The 14,101-nt window shown below is 36.1% G+C and overlaps 3 protein-coding genes across 4 annotated transcripts; 2 read left to right on the top strand and 1 right to left on the bottom strand.

Moving 5' to 3' along the window:
- Positions 1-2,466: 2,466 nt before the first annotated feature.
- Positions 2,467-6,388, bottom strand: LOC146934565 (uncharacterized). 2 transcript variants are annotated; one of them, XM_085706428.1, is made up of 4 exons: positions 6,323-6,388; positions 5,974-6,123; positions 4,208-5,125; positions 2,467-3,530 (listed from the first exon to the last, which is right to left on the bottom strand). In XM_085706428.1, the coding sequence occupies exons 2-4, from the start codon at positions 5,989-5,991 to the stop codon at positions 2,646-2,648; spliced, it is 1,821 nt and encodes a 606-aa protein (XP_085562554.1). In that variant the 5' UTR covers positions 5,992-6,123; positions 6,323-6,388; the 3' UTR covers positions 2,467-2,645. The 2 variants fall into 2 exon arrangements, with proteins under 2 accessions (XP_085562554.1, XP_085562553.1); XM_085706427.1 differs by having other exon boundaries at positions 5,929-6,123.
- A 996-nt stretch (positions 6,389-7,384) lies between these two features.
- LOC146934566 (protein SYM1-like) lies at positions 7,385-9,066 on the top strand. The gene is made up of 3 exons (XM_085706464.1): positions 7,385-7,787; positions 7,873-7,970; positions 8,508-9,066. The coding sequence occupies exons 1-3, from the start codon at positions 7,614-7,616 to the stop codon at positions 8,908-8,910; spliced, it is 675 nt and encodes a 224-aa protein (XP_085562590.1). The 5' UTR covers positions 7,385-7,613; the 3' UTR covers positions 8,911-9,066.
- Positions 9,067-9,811: 745 nt separating this feature from the next.
- LOC146934567 (putative polyol transporter 6) lies at positions 9,812-13,023 on the top strand. Its single transcript, XM_085706463.1, has 3 exons — positions 9,812-10,863; positions 11,140-11,267; positions 11,391-13,023. The coding sequence occupies exons 2-3, from the start codon at positions 11,165-11,167 to the stop codon at positions 12,782-12,784; spliced, it is 1,497 nt and encodes a 498-aa protein (XP_085562589.1). The 5' UTR covers positions 9,812-10,863; positions 11,140-11,164; the 3' UTR covers positions 12,785-13,023.
- The last annotated feature ends 1,078 nt before the right edge of the window (positions 13,024-14,101 follow it).

Genomic DNA, 14,101 nt, shown 5'->3' on the forward strand with positions numbered 1-14,101 from the left:
GTAAGCTTCTGAGTATCTTGCTTACATGATCAGAAGCAACATAGCTCTTCTTTAGAATCTGTAGACCAGAAACTAAGGTTTGAAACCTTGAGTACATCTCCTCAATAGTTTCATCATCCTTCATTTTGAATAACTCATACTGATGTACAAGCAGGAGAGCCTTTGCTTCTTTGACCTTCTTGCTCCCTTCATAATTTGAACAGAGAGAAGCAAACATAGCTTTAGCAGTGGATTTGTCACTCATCTTCATGTATTCTGCTTTGGGTATGGCAGTGACAAGAGCTCCTCTGATAATATGATGCTTCTTGTAAAGTTTCCTCAGTTCTGGAGTATGTTTCTTTCTATCCACAGCAGCTCCTTCTTCATCAAGGACTAAATCACCAACACCATCTTCCAGAATATCCCATAATTCTTCATCTAGGCTCATGATGTAACTGTAAAAGTTGGTCTTCCACCAAGAGAACTCTTCAGCATCTCCATTGAACTTTGGAACTTTTCCAATACTGGTTTTCTTACTATCACTATAATCATGTGAGACATGTTTATAGCTAGTATCACCAGGACCAGTAGGAGTAGGAGTAGACATGTTTTTCTCAGATCTTTGACTGTTGCACGGTTAAGTGTTACACAACAAACCAGGCTCTAGATACCAATTGAAGGTGAGAAAAACACAAGAAGGGGGGTTGAATTGTGTTTTAGAAAAATTCTTCGTTTCTCCTAAAAACTGAACACACTGATCAGAAGCTAAGCGAGACAGCTTCTGAAGTGATAATCAGAATCTAAATGCAGCGGAATAAAACAGAGAGAGAGAGAAGAAGAACGACACAAAGCAATTATACTGGTTCCTTCCACAATCCGGAAGTAGTCCAGTCCCCCTTGCACTTCCAAGGAGATTTCACTATGAGTAATATCTGATTACAAATGCTCAAGCACACAAGCAAGAGACTTCCAATGCTCAAGCACACAAGCAAGAGACTTCCTTTGCTCAAGAACACAATCAAGAGACTTCCTGCTCAAGCACAACTGCAAGAGACTTCCTAACTAAACAAAATTACACAGAAAATTGTTTAAGGTTGAACACTTGATATACAATCAGAGGTGCTCACAATACAAATCAGATACAGACTCAATGGACTTAAGAATTTCTAAGATATGACTTTGAGACACAGAAATTCTAAGTGAATGCAGAACAATTTCAGCAGAGGTTTGGTACTTGTGAAAATCTTGTGAGTCTTTCGTTCAGCGTTCTTGCATTACCAATTCTCTAGGTCTTCACTCCTTTATATAGAGGTGTGAGAGAGACGTTGTGAAATTGCCAGCACACCAAAGAGTCGTTGTTGAAGCTTGATCTTTCACCAATAATCTTTTGCCTGATTTGGCTGTTGTCCTATGAAGAACAAATTTGAAATCCATTCCTTATCCAAAGGAACATCTATGCAGGCGAAACCGTATTCTGGAGCTGTTTTCTTGTCCTGTAGCGCGGACACAAAACAGAGTAGTGGAGAACGTGGTTGTACAATTCGTACAAAGTACAATGTCAACGCTTTCGTCCAAATTGCAAACACACGCCTTCAAACACCTTTGAAATGACCGTTGCAAACTCCACTAATCCTTTGTTTGTGTTTTCGAATCCAATAGACAGCTTTTGCATTGATAATTCTTCAATTCTTGATTCTTTGCAAATCCAGTTGATATTCAGCTTCTGGTGAAATGGCTTCTGATGAGGCAGCTTCTGATGATGCAGCTTCTGATGATATGACTTCTGCAGCTTCTGATGACGCAGCTTCTGATGATGTGGCTTCTGGACCTCTTGTCTTCAGAAGCACTATTCTTCAGGAGCAGCTTACTTCAGGAGCGCTATTTCTTCAGGAGCAGCTTGACTTCAGGAGCGCTTTTTCTCTTCAGTAGCAAGTTGCCTTCAGGAGCGTCCAAGCTCCAAATTTTTGTTGTTTCCATAGCTCTTTATTTGCTCATTCAGAACCAATGATGATGTAACTTTATAATTATGGTCCTGTACACTTGAACAAATATTAGCTAGTCCAATTTACAATTTTTAATACCTTGTTATCATCAAAACCCTTTAAGGTTCATTGTTAAACACATTTTGTTCCAACAGATAAGACGTTGTAAATTTAAATTAAAATTTGATTTGATTTAAATTAGAAATTAAGATTAAATTAAATTATTTGATTAGGTAAAAAAATAAAAAAATGATAAATTTAGAAGGAAAAATCACACCAATACATAATATTTATTATGACTTTACTAAAACATAAATCTGTCCAATGTGGATGGCCTATAGTGGCAGAACTATTAATCAAATTTATTTATTGTTTTTTTAGGGGTATTAATCAAATTTATCAACAAACAATAAATTTAGTAAACAGTTCAATCTCTCCTCATATAAAGTGTGATTTGATTTGACTGAAATGGTTATATTCATTCACAGTAACACAAAACAAACAATTCTGTAGCCTTGCATCTTGTGCATTTCATTGCAAAGTAAATTTTACAACAACACTATGGCAAAACTGTAAGTGTAATTTCTGATTTCAGAAGTACATGAATGAAACAAATAAATATATTCAAAATATGATTTTGTGTTTCATTACAAATCAACGAGATAACCACAATTGAAAGTCACCTCAGCAATGTATTGACCCTAATCTGCAACAGTCAAGTAAAGGCCTAATAATCTGATTTTGAGTTTGATGCTTACTTACAATCAATGGCTGTACTCCATATGAATTTGTACGAACAAAAAACATCGAAACGGTAGCATTCCGCACTGTGCCATATGTTTTAACTATCATTTGGCTTTTTATGTTGGCGTTATTAGTTCTTTCTGGCTGAGCTACAGCTATATCAGGCATTTGTAGTAGATTATTAGATTGAGAAGCACCAAGTTTCTGCTTCTTATAAATTCTATCCAAGCTCTGCCCTGGTATCTTTTCACTATCAAAACTTTCATCCAATTCAGATTCTTCTTCTGAACCATTTAGAATTCTGTTGGCTTCTGTAGAAAAACCAATGGCGCGCCAAGCATCTGCAACCAGCTCGATGGTGGACATTTCAGGAGCTACACCGCTTTCTTCCATAGTAACCAGTAACTCTTCTGCTTTCCACGGTTGTTTTGCTTCTCCATATCCCCATATTAAAGTTTCATATGTTTTCAAATTCAAGGGAGTTCCCATTTCGTTCATTTTCTCGTAAAGTCTAAGAGCGCGGTCCATTTTGCCAGCGGCACACCATCCACTAATGATGGTAGTGAAGATCACAACATTTGCTTGTAAACCGTATTTGGTCATTGAATTCAGAAGAGCCTCGGCTTTATCCGGCTGCCCTGCGCGTACATAGCCTTTTGCAAGGATGCTATAAGCTTGGATGTCGGGTTCTATCTCAGCCTTCACCATGTCATCAAATATCTCCTCACAATTGTCCATAAGCCCTGATGAACTCCACGCATTCATGATGGTGCTATACGTCACTACATCTGGCTTGATCCCAAATTCTTCCATCAATGTCAATGCCTGGCCAGATTTTACTGGTAGGTTACTATCTTTATCACAAATCAAGATACTGACTAATTAAAGGCCAGCAGGATATAACGAGTATAGAAAATCAATTTCGAAATAGGTGGTTGATATCTTGGAGTATTAATCTTGCTAGTCTTATGAACCCATGTAATGCACAGGGAGAAATTGAAAAGAGTAAACATTAGGAATGGTTTATAATTTGATGTGTTCAATTACTGGCAACAACAATGTTTAACCACCTCTCATAAAAAGAAAAAAAAACGACGTTTAACCATAAATCATAGTATAACACATTGCACCCTTTTTTGTGTGTGGACATATCACATTACACCTACATCAATGTTGTGTATGAACTGTTAAATATCTTTTGTATAAAGCTAAATATAACACCAAAACACGTCAATAATGTTTAAGAAAGCAATGTGAATCCATAATATGCTATATCAAAAAAATGAATTATGGAATTGTCATAAATAAATAAATGAATTAAGGAATGTCAAGAAAAAAATTATTCATAAAGAGCAACACAAATTTAGGTAGGGACAAATCAAACACATAATACCTTCAAAACCTGTTGGAAAAAAATACAAACAAAGGTGCCCATGAATATGTCATTATATCAAATGGATGTTGACTGACAAATATGCATAGTATCAAATACCAGAACTTACCTCCTCTACTCCATCTGTGTCTGTAATGTCTAAATATCCTTTGATAAGGGAGTTGAAAACTACAGGATTTGGATGCACTCCAAGCTCCTTCATTTTGTATAGAAATCTCAGGGCTTCTGTCATGTTACCTTCCTTACAATAACCGCGTATTATGATACCGCAGGTTCGTTCATTAGGCTTCACTTTGTTATTATACTGCTGCATTTTCAATATCAACCTTTCTGCATTATCTGTCTCACCATTCTGAGCAAACGCCCTCGCCAGTGTGTTGTATGTGACAATGTCCGGCTGCATGCCAGAATTCACCATTTTATGCATAACATTCCATGCCTCTTCCAATTTATTCTTGGTACACCATGCTTGGATGAGAATATTATATGTTCTCTCATTCGGTTTCACATTTCCATCCTGAATCATCATCTCTAGCAATTTCATGGCTTCATGAGGCCTTCCAACAATTCCGAATCCTTTAATGAGAGTATTAAAAGTACTAGTTGTTGGTTTGCATCCGCATTCCTTCATTTTTCGAAAGATTTTCATGGCTTCATGTACCTTACCGGAATCAGAAAAAGCGTTGATCATGGCATTGAGAAGTATTGAATCTGGCTTTATTCCATTCTCTTCAACTTTAGAAAGAAGGGAAGGAATAGAGTTGAAACGCTTTAGACGCGTTAGGGCAGCCACAAGTGTTGTGTATGTTATAATAGTTGGCTTATGTCCTTCTTCAGTCAAACTATTGAAGATGGTCACAGCTTCGTGCGGTTTCCCTTTTCTGATCAAAGTACTCATCAGTTTTGTTCTTGAAATAACCGTTTGACAACTGTTGCTCCCCATACAGATAAAACAGCGGGATTCATCGCACGTTTCTTCTGGATTAGAGCTTGATTTTGATTGATTGTTCTTGTATTGCCTCAGCTCCTATTTCAGAATTGCCAAAAGTTGAAGATTATAGGCAATATTTCAATACATCTTGATGATTATCTTTAACACTAACACGTGACAGTTATTGGGATCCAATGCATAAATCAAAGATCAAATAAGTTGCAGACCATCACTTATAGTAACTAAATTTCCATCCTTAATACCTAAGATGTGGATAATTATGCAGTCAAAACATATTAACATTTTGATATATACACATGACCATATTTACTATTTAGATAATCGCAAATTATTCTAGTTTTAAATGAGTTTGGATCACACTCCTAAAGCTAGCTCAAAGGATTAGAGTCCCAAGCACATATATACATTCAACAGCCTAGGAACCTTAGCAAAGTGGAACTCCAATGTGAGTGAGAGTCTCGTATTGGATGAAATATGACATGAAAAAGCGTTTATTAGCAGGAGACTCTCTCAGGTGGCAAGTTGATTTTGTGAGGTTAAGTTAGGTCCAAACAAAACCCTACGATGGTAATGAAGCCTATCTAAGATCCGTTGAGACTATCTAAACTATCTTCAAAATTTAGATGCATATTATCCTTTTTATGATAAGATGAAGGAAAAGCTTTTCTTCATACTCCGCGTCTTAGTAACCTAAAATTCAGTGTTTTTATGATCAATGAATCCAAGAAATAGTAACTCGAGTAATATATTTCTACAAACGTCTAAATGGTCGATATCATAGTGATTATTACAGGTCACATCTAAATGCCTTACGCAACAGAAATGATTTTCTGATATTGTCACTAGAAAGAAAAAAACAGTTAAAAAGATGAGAGTACCATGACTAATAAATCTTTAGCGTTTTCATTACTCATGAGGGCTACCTTCTGGCTGCTATCCATGACAATGAATAGATTTGATCTGATTCTCAGAAATCTCTTTTGACTCCTGCTTCTGAAAGCCTCGGATTCTGGCTGCAAGACTAGCTATATTCCTATCATCATCATCATCATAAGGACATGTCTCATTCAAAACTGCAAAAGATAACCAACCAGAAAATGTTATCATCAACTGTCATATTAAAAAAAAATACAATGATTAGCAATAGGAACTCACAACAGTAATCCATAAATGACTAAATTAATCATGAAGAAACTATATTATATGCTACATATTTGATGACATTATGGTAATGTTTACAATTGTTATGAAGACAAGTAGAAGTAGAGGTACCTATCTGAGTTGTTCTTAGACGAGTTGAGTGTACATGTTATGTTATGGTGTGCATGTAATGTGATTAGTGAAGAAGAAAGAATAGCATTGATTTTAGTGGGTTTCGTGTGTATGGCATGAATTGGAGATTCTTATCCTCAAATATTTATCTCAATGGGATTTCGGGGCACTTTTTTGAGGCTGTCTTGACAAAATGACAATAACAAGTTCACCCGTGGAGTGGATTAGGCCACGCCAGCATTCTACTCACGAATCAAACTATACCACGTAATAAATAAATATTTATTTCTAAATGTTCCTTCAAAAAAAGAAAACTATCAAGTGTCTTTGTGCATTTGTTAAAGATTCAAAATTAAAAATAATAGATGAAATTTAGATAGAAAATATTACTTTTTATTATTTCAATGTGTTGAATTTACAATTTCTAAGATAAAGTTATCATTTTAAATTTCTTAACAAATACATTTTAAAGCAATTGTTGACATTTCCCTTAAAAAAACTTACTTTGTTCAAGTCAAGTGTGTTTAGAGTAGAAAATCACTTTCACCATCAATCAATTACAATTTCTTTTTTGTTTAAAACAATTACAAATTATCTAGTGTGAGACTTTTAAGATATTTGGTATGTTATATATATATATTTACAAAATGTAAGTCAATATTTTTAATATTGTGTGAATATATGATTACAATTTATTTTATCAAGATTAAACTCTAAAAATATCTTATTTTATTTATATTTCATTAATGAAAATGTAATAAACTAAATTAATAAAAATTAAACTAAATTATTTTCTCTTCAAAAAACAAAATTAAATTTTTATTTTATTAATAAATATTATTATTAGTTTATTTTTTTTTATCTTGTTGAGCTATGATTTTTAAGGGAAAGGAATCGTAGCAAACAAAAGTTCGGCACAGCATTACTACTATTGTTAATTAAATTAAAAAAAGAAACCCTTTTTAAACATCTAAATTCTAATAGGGATATTTTTCCTCAAAAAAAAAAAAAAGGATGTGTGGGTGGGTTACGATATTTGGACGCTTAAAAACGAAATTTAAAGTTAAGGTTTTCCAAAATGAATATCTAATCCAACAGTAGACAGAGAAACACGAAATTATTCTCATGAATGAACATAGGCAATGTAAAGCAAAAATTGTAATGTAAATAGGCCAACGAAATCCAGATTAATACGATAAGAGACAGTTAGGTTCCCACGTCCTCGGCAATTAGTTATAGCTGTAGTCACTTGTCACTAACATCACAACAGCACCTGAATAGAATAGAAACGATGTCGATGATATTGAAGGCATGGAATTGGTATCAGAATAGCCTCTCAATTCATCCAGTGAAGACCCAAGTCGCCACCTCCGGCGTCCTTTGGGCTGTTGGAGATGTCACTGCTCAGTACATCACTCACTCAGCGTCAGCATCTTCTAAAAAACGTCTTCAATTATCTGCCACTGTATGTCTTTAACGATACCCATTTCTATATTACCCTCTTTCTCTCTCTCTGTAACTATCTAAATTTATAATATTTGTAATTGCAGGAAGAAGCAACAGATGATAAATTTGTCATCGATTGGAGACGTGTTGCTGTTACTAGTATGTTTGGAATTGGTTTTGTTGGTCCAGTTGGCCATTTCTGGTATATTTTGTTTTGTATGCTGTTTATTTACATTACAGGCTTTCTAGTTAGCTATTATTTGTAATTGTTGCCTCTGTCAAATTGTTGTTAACTTCACATTTTTGTTCAAAGGTAGTTGTTAAGAGTTTCCACATTGAATAAGATATTGACCTGAAAATGACTTTACAAGTAGGAGACATCCCTCATTTACAAGCTGATTTTGTAAGGGTTGAATTTGGCTCAACCTAGATTCTAAGATGGTATTAGAACCTATACAAAGTCTGTTGGGCCACCCGCTATCGGGTCATGCGAGGGGATGATTCCTTCATCTTACAAGCCGGTTTTCTGGAATTGAGTTAAAACAAACCCAAATTCTAAGACTAGCAGTGATTTCATAAGATTTTGGGAGGGTTCTGCTTTGAGAGGGCTTTCATGTCATTCAGTTTACTAAGAAGCTTGGAGAATAGCTCTTCTAAATATTATAAACAAATTTATAATTTCCTGCTGCAAAAGGATTTGTATGATCACATTGAACAAACCAACCTTCATCTCTTGTAGGTATGAAGGCTTGGAAAAATTCATAAGTCACAAGCTTCATCTAATGCCACAAACTGCACGATCCGTAGCTACAAAAGTTGCAATGGACGGCTTGATTTTCGGTCCGGTGCATTTGTTTGTTTTCTTTACTTACATGGGATTGTCTGCTGGAAAGACTATTCCTGAGGTGAAGGAAGACTTGAAGAGGAATTATTTCCCAGCCTTGGTTTTAGAAGGTGGTGTGTGGCCAATTGTGCAGGTTTTTAATTTTCGGTATGTTCCTGTCAAGTACCAGCTTCTGTATGTAAACCTGTTCTGCTTGCTGGATAGTGCTTTCTTGTCTTGGTTGGAGCAACAGAAAGATGCAGCTTGGAAACAATGGTTTCAACCATTTCATTCTTCAAATGGAAAAGGTGGTCAATGATGATGAAGATACTGGAAACAACGGTTTACACCATTTCATAATTTTTCCTGTGATGTTTTAGAAATTGTAATAGATAGATTCATAGGTTGACTGTTTGTTTTTGTTCAGCCCCCAAGATGTTCTTCAATTTTAATGATAATATCTGATTCCCGAAAAGATTAAAAGAGTAGAATCTTGTAAATACCATACACATGCACAGAATTTCGAACTCAGTAATTAATTAATAGTGGAATTCTATCACAAAAAAAAAAAAAAGTAGTAGTGGAATTCTAAGTTTCAAGCTTCCTAGATAACTCTGTCTCCCCCTTCCTTGCTTGGTAGATTTCAAGCTCTGGTGCACTTTGTTCATAGGGGCTTCTCCTTCATCTCCTTTGAGCTCCAAATTGGAGTCTTTCGGTTTGTTATATCTACCATAAAGCTAATAATTGTGTCAATTAGGGTTGAGTAATTCAACTGGTTTGAGTTAAGCATTGAAGGAGTTTTTTTTTTTTTTTGGTGTACAGCGTTGAAGGAGTTAAATGATCAATAATTAAATCATGATGAAGCAGAAAATACTAATATTTATCTATATAAAAAAATGTATCAATTTTCTTGCCAACTTAGGTCATCTTAAAAGCTTTATATGGACTACTATGAAAACACTCCAACTTCCATTATCTACTAAAATTAGCAAAATTAATGGTGGAATTGCTTGCTCTCAAGGAATTTTTTAAAAATTCTTTGAGAACTTGTACCGTTGAATACAATCCCCTCGTATCATGAATAAGGCGGGGGGGTCTGTGTTAAATGGACTTGAATCTCACTCCAAAAAACTTTCTTCAGGGGTAAAGATGTCCAAACACATATATACATCCATACAACTTCAATAGTCTAAATCGGATAGCAACGATGCCAAAACTTGAGCATCTTGGCTGTAAGAGTTAACTTAAAATCAGGTTCAGAAATCAGGAGCAACGTGCCACGATCAGAAGCAACGTGCCACGATCGAGAGCAACGTGCCATGATGAAGAGCAACGTGCCACGATGGGTTGAAAGCATATCCTGATGCAAGCACTGGAAAAATCGTGCCACGATGGAATCGTAACGTGGCACGATGGTACGCTGAAGGAAATAAAGAAAACGTATTTTTAGTGCAGATTTGTTCCAAATTTTAAGCAAAACTTTTACTATAAATATAGGCCTTGTATCAGACTATTTTGAGAGAGATAGAGGGGCTGAAACAAGGGTTTAGAAAGGCAACAACAAAACTAGGGTTTGTATAGAGTTTGTCTCTTGGCAACAAAACTAGGGTTTGTGGGTTGATTCACCTTGGGAAACACTATTAGGATTGAGTCTCTTGGTTACGGGAAGAGGCTGGGATTTGGGTAGAATTAGGCGGGAGACTTATTCTTGTAATCCATCTCTTTGTAACGCTACTCATCATATAGTGGAACGGAGGGCTGCTCTCTCCCCCAGACTAGGTCAATTTGGACCGAACTGGGTCAACAAATTCTTTGTGTTCTCTCTTCCTTTTCTTTGGCTGTTGTTTTCTACTTTTTGCTTGTGTTAATTGTTCCATACACTTTGATTTTGGTTGCTTAATTATCTCTTGCTCCACACATCAAGTTGTTATTGGTGTGAGTTTTCTCATCGAATCCTCAACATTGGCAATGTTTCAAAAAGAGAAATCAGTGTTTTGTGAAAGAAATTGACACGTAAAATACATTTATTAATTTTTCTTGGTAAGGCATGTAATTGGAGCCTGAAAAGGTTGGAACAGTTGATACATTAATTCTGCGTGCATTGCAGAAAGACGCTGATTTAAAACAGAGTTGAGTTGATGACACGCACCTGAAATGATTGGGGATCCCTTTTGTTTTAAAGGACCTTGACCGTGGTTGCAGAGCATGCATGGTTTCTTTGGCTCTTTTCAGTTTTCACTATACTGCATTAACAAACGACCTATAATTTCAGGTTTGATCACATGTTCTTTCTCTTTTACTACTTGCTACTAGAAATTCATTATTCATTCTATTAAGAAATTTTGTTTATATTAGTAAAGTGGCGACTGACAAGTTGAAACCATAACCAGTAACTGTATCTCACAAGTCTAGAATCTCAACTTATTGAATTTAACAAGGAGGATTCGACCACTCTATCTTCTTTGGAATCCAGCTTATTAATGTTCATAAATTTAATTAAATGAGTTTTATTTATCTATGCGATTCACTATTTAGTTTCATTCAACAGTTTCAATCTCCTCAGTGACGCAAAAATGGACTCCAACGGCAAAGAAGAAAATGCCTCAATTCGCATCAACAGATACACACTCCTCTGTGCTCTTTTCTCGTCAACCAACTCCATTCTCCTCGGCTACGGTCACTCACACTCACTCGCTGTTTTCTTTCTTTATCATTAATTTTCATTCATTTTAATTTCTCCCATCTTTCTATTTATGACTTTGAATTAAATTGTTAATATAATGTTATAATGCATTGCAGATATTGGAGTTATGAGTGGAGCAAGCATGTTGATAAAAGAAAATCTAAAAATCTCACGAATTCAACAAGAAATACTGGTAGGCAGCCTCAACGTGTGTTCCTTAATCGGATCACTAGCCTCTGGCAAAACCTCCGACACAATCGGACGACGCTACACAATCGTCTTAGCAGCAGCCACATTCTTAATTGGAGCTATCTTCATGTCACTTGCACATTCCTTCCTTTTCATCTTAACTGGTAGAATGATTGCCGGCATTGGCGTTGGTTATGCACTCATGATTTCGCCTCTCTATACGGCAGAACTCTCCCCCACCACCACACGTGGTTTCCTCACTTCGCTTCCTGAAGTATTCATCACTCTTGGAATTCTCATTGGTTATGTTATCAACTACGCTTTAACAGATCTTCCTATAAACCTTGGTTGGAGAATCATGCTTGCGATTTCGGCTCTACCTGCGATTTTAATTGCTTTTGGTGTTATTTTTATGCCTGAATCTCCTCATTGGCTTGTTTTCAAAGGAAGAGTTTCTGAAGCCAAACGTGTTCTTCTTTCACTTTCAACTACTCCAGAAGAAGCTGAACTAAGGCTTCAAGAAATAGTAACAAACAAAAATGATTCGACCCATGGGCCTGGAAATTGGAATGGTCAAGGTGTTTGGAAAGAGCTTTTTTTAAGGCCCAGCAAGCCCATTAAGCGTATGTTGATTTCTGCTATTGGGATTAATTTCTTCATGCAAGCATCTGGAAACGATGCCGTTATATATTACTCACCGGAAGTTTTTAAAGCTGCTGGGATTCACGGTAAGAAAAAGCTATTCGGAGTTAATGTGATTATGGGCTTGTCAAAGAGTTTTTTTGTTTTTCTTTCGGCGATTTATTTGGATAAATTTGGGAGGCGGCCTCTTTTGTTGATTGGGTCGTTTGGTATGGCTGTGTCGTTGTTTGGGCTTGGTTTGGGCTCAAAAATTCTAGAGGGTTCGGGGAAGCCTGTTTGGGCTGTTGTGGTGTGCATTGTGGCTGTTTGCGCTGATGTTTCGTTCTTTTCTATTGGGCTTGGGCCTATTACTTGGGTTTATTCGTCGGAGATTTTTCCTATGAGGCTTAGAGCTCAAGGTTCGAGTATTGCAATTTCAGTGAATCGGTTGGTAAGTGGAGTGGTGTCTATGACGTTCTTGAGCATTTCGAAGAAGATAACTTTTGGGGGAATGTTCTCTGTGTTGGCAGGAATTTTGGTGGTGGCTACCGGTTTCTTTTATGTTTGTATACCAGAGACCAAAGGCAAGACATTAGAAGAAATGGAAACTCTCTTCGTCGAGGATGATGATGATAATAATAACAATAGTAATGAGAAACAGGGTAGTCACGATAAGGGTGTGGAAAAAGGAGGTGTTTAGGGGAAGAAAATGTGTTGGTAAATTCGTGTAGTCTTTACTTTTCTGTTTGCTCTTTGTACATGTTATATAATCAATCTATGTCAGTTACTAGCAATTGCATATTTGAATTTAGTTCATTTATAGCTAGACCAAACTGTATTTGTGGATTGAAGCATTTACGAAATTGTTCTTGAAACTACCAATGTTATGAGAAGGTGGCATAAGCAATTGAACCATCATAAATTATTTTATAGGTCTCATTGCAGTTCGCCCTCATATGACTCATGCTTCGGTGCTTGTAGATCTACATCGTTTTTTTTTTCCGGTGCTTGTAATCTAATGGTTGAATCATGGTCTTGTTTCTTGGAAGTTAAAAAACAGATAGATGAAATTGTCTTGAGTTAACTAAGAATATGTGATTCATTATTTCTCATATCTTCAGAGAAGACAATCGTTGTGATGACAAGAGACAAGATTGCTTCCGTTGGACTCCAAAATATGTGATTTGTCTGGTGGTACTTTTTCCCTTCTTGTGTGTTCAAACTTGTTTAACTACACTAGGTTAAAGCTTCTTGATTATCGTTTCTGCTAATGCATTTCAAAGGATCAATCTTTTGTTCGATTTGCATGCCATTACTGTCTAATGGGACCATGCTCCGAGCTACTAGTCTGCTCATGTACTTGGAGAAGGGTGCAGAACAAGGAACCATTGTTGAGGAAACCACTAAAGTTGCTATCATTCTGAAGGCATAGAAGGGGAAATGGAGACTACAAAAAGCTAAGTTACTCATTCCTCAAATAAAACACCTAGGCTTTGTTCACGACACAGTGTTGAGTATGGCTCATATAGACACAAGATGGACAATGGGTTAGGGTGCTTTCAAGGGTATTGTTGCAATTTGGATTGTAGTATTATATATATGCCTTGTAACATTGTAAACTGTTATTCATTCAAGTGATGTACATAACTACAACTACTTTGTAGTCGCAGAGGTATGCACACTTGATCGAAATGCATAAACAAAGACCATGTTTATTGCCTTGCGATTTATGTTTCATTTATTCTCTTACTACAGCAACAACAATTGTTGCAGTAACACATAGTCTCCAAATATCACGCGTTGGAACAACAGTTAAGCATATCTCTTAGCTTAATATGATAAAGAAAAGGTACTGACTTTGAAGGGGTAAAAAAAATAGGAGGCTAGAAGTACTGACTATGAAGGGGTAAAAAAAATAGGAGGCTAGAAATAGGTGGTGTCATTTTCCATGACCCTAACCAGAGTGATGGGGTTCAGTTAAAAGGGAAATAAAAAGAAATAATGAAGATAAAAAAAA

Source organism: Medicago sativa, chromosome 4, assembly GCF_051527215.1.
Source record: "Medicago sativa cultivar Bolivia chromosome 4, Bolivia_mono, whole genome shotgun sequence".
In the NCBI taxonomy this organism is placed as follows: Eukaryota; Viridiplantae; Streptophyta; class Magnoliopsida; order Fabales; family Fabaceae; genus Medicago; species Medicago sativa.

Coding starts and splice junctions, on each gene's coding strand:
- LOC146934565 (XM_085706427.1), bottom strand. CDS start 5,991: ATGGATAGCAGCCAGAAGGTAGCCCTCATGAGTAATGAAAACGCTAAA. Junction 5,126..5,928: donor CTAAAGATTTATTAGTCATG/GTACTCTCATCT, acceptor ATTCTGAAATAG/GAGCTGAGGCAATACAAGAA. Junction 3,531..4,207: donor ACACAGATGGAGTAGAGGAG/GTAAGTTCTGGT, acceptor AAATCTGGCCAG/GCATTGACATTGATGGAAGA.
- LOC146934566 (XM_085706464.1), top strand. CDS start 7,614: ATGTCGATGATATTGAAGGCATGGAATTGGTATCAGAATAGCCTCTCA. Junction 7,788..7,872: donor GTCTTCAATTATCTGCCACT/GTATGTCTTTAA, acceptor TTGTAATTGCAG/GAAGAAGCAACAGATGATAA. Junction 7,971..8,507: donor GGTCCAGTTGGCCATTTCTG/GTATATTTTGTT, acceptor CATCTCTTGTAG/GTATGAAGGCTTGGAAAAAT.
- LOC146934567 (XM_085706463.1), top strand. CDS start 11,165: ATGGACTCCAACGGCAAAGAAGAAAATGCCTCAATTCGCATCAACAGA. Junction 11,268..11,390: donor CTCCATTCTCCTCGGCTACG/GTCACTCACACT, acceptor AATGCATTGCAG/ATATTGGAGTTATGAGTGGA.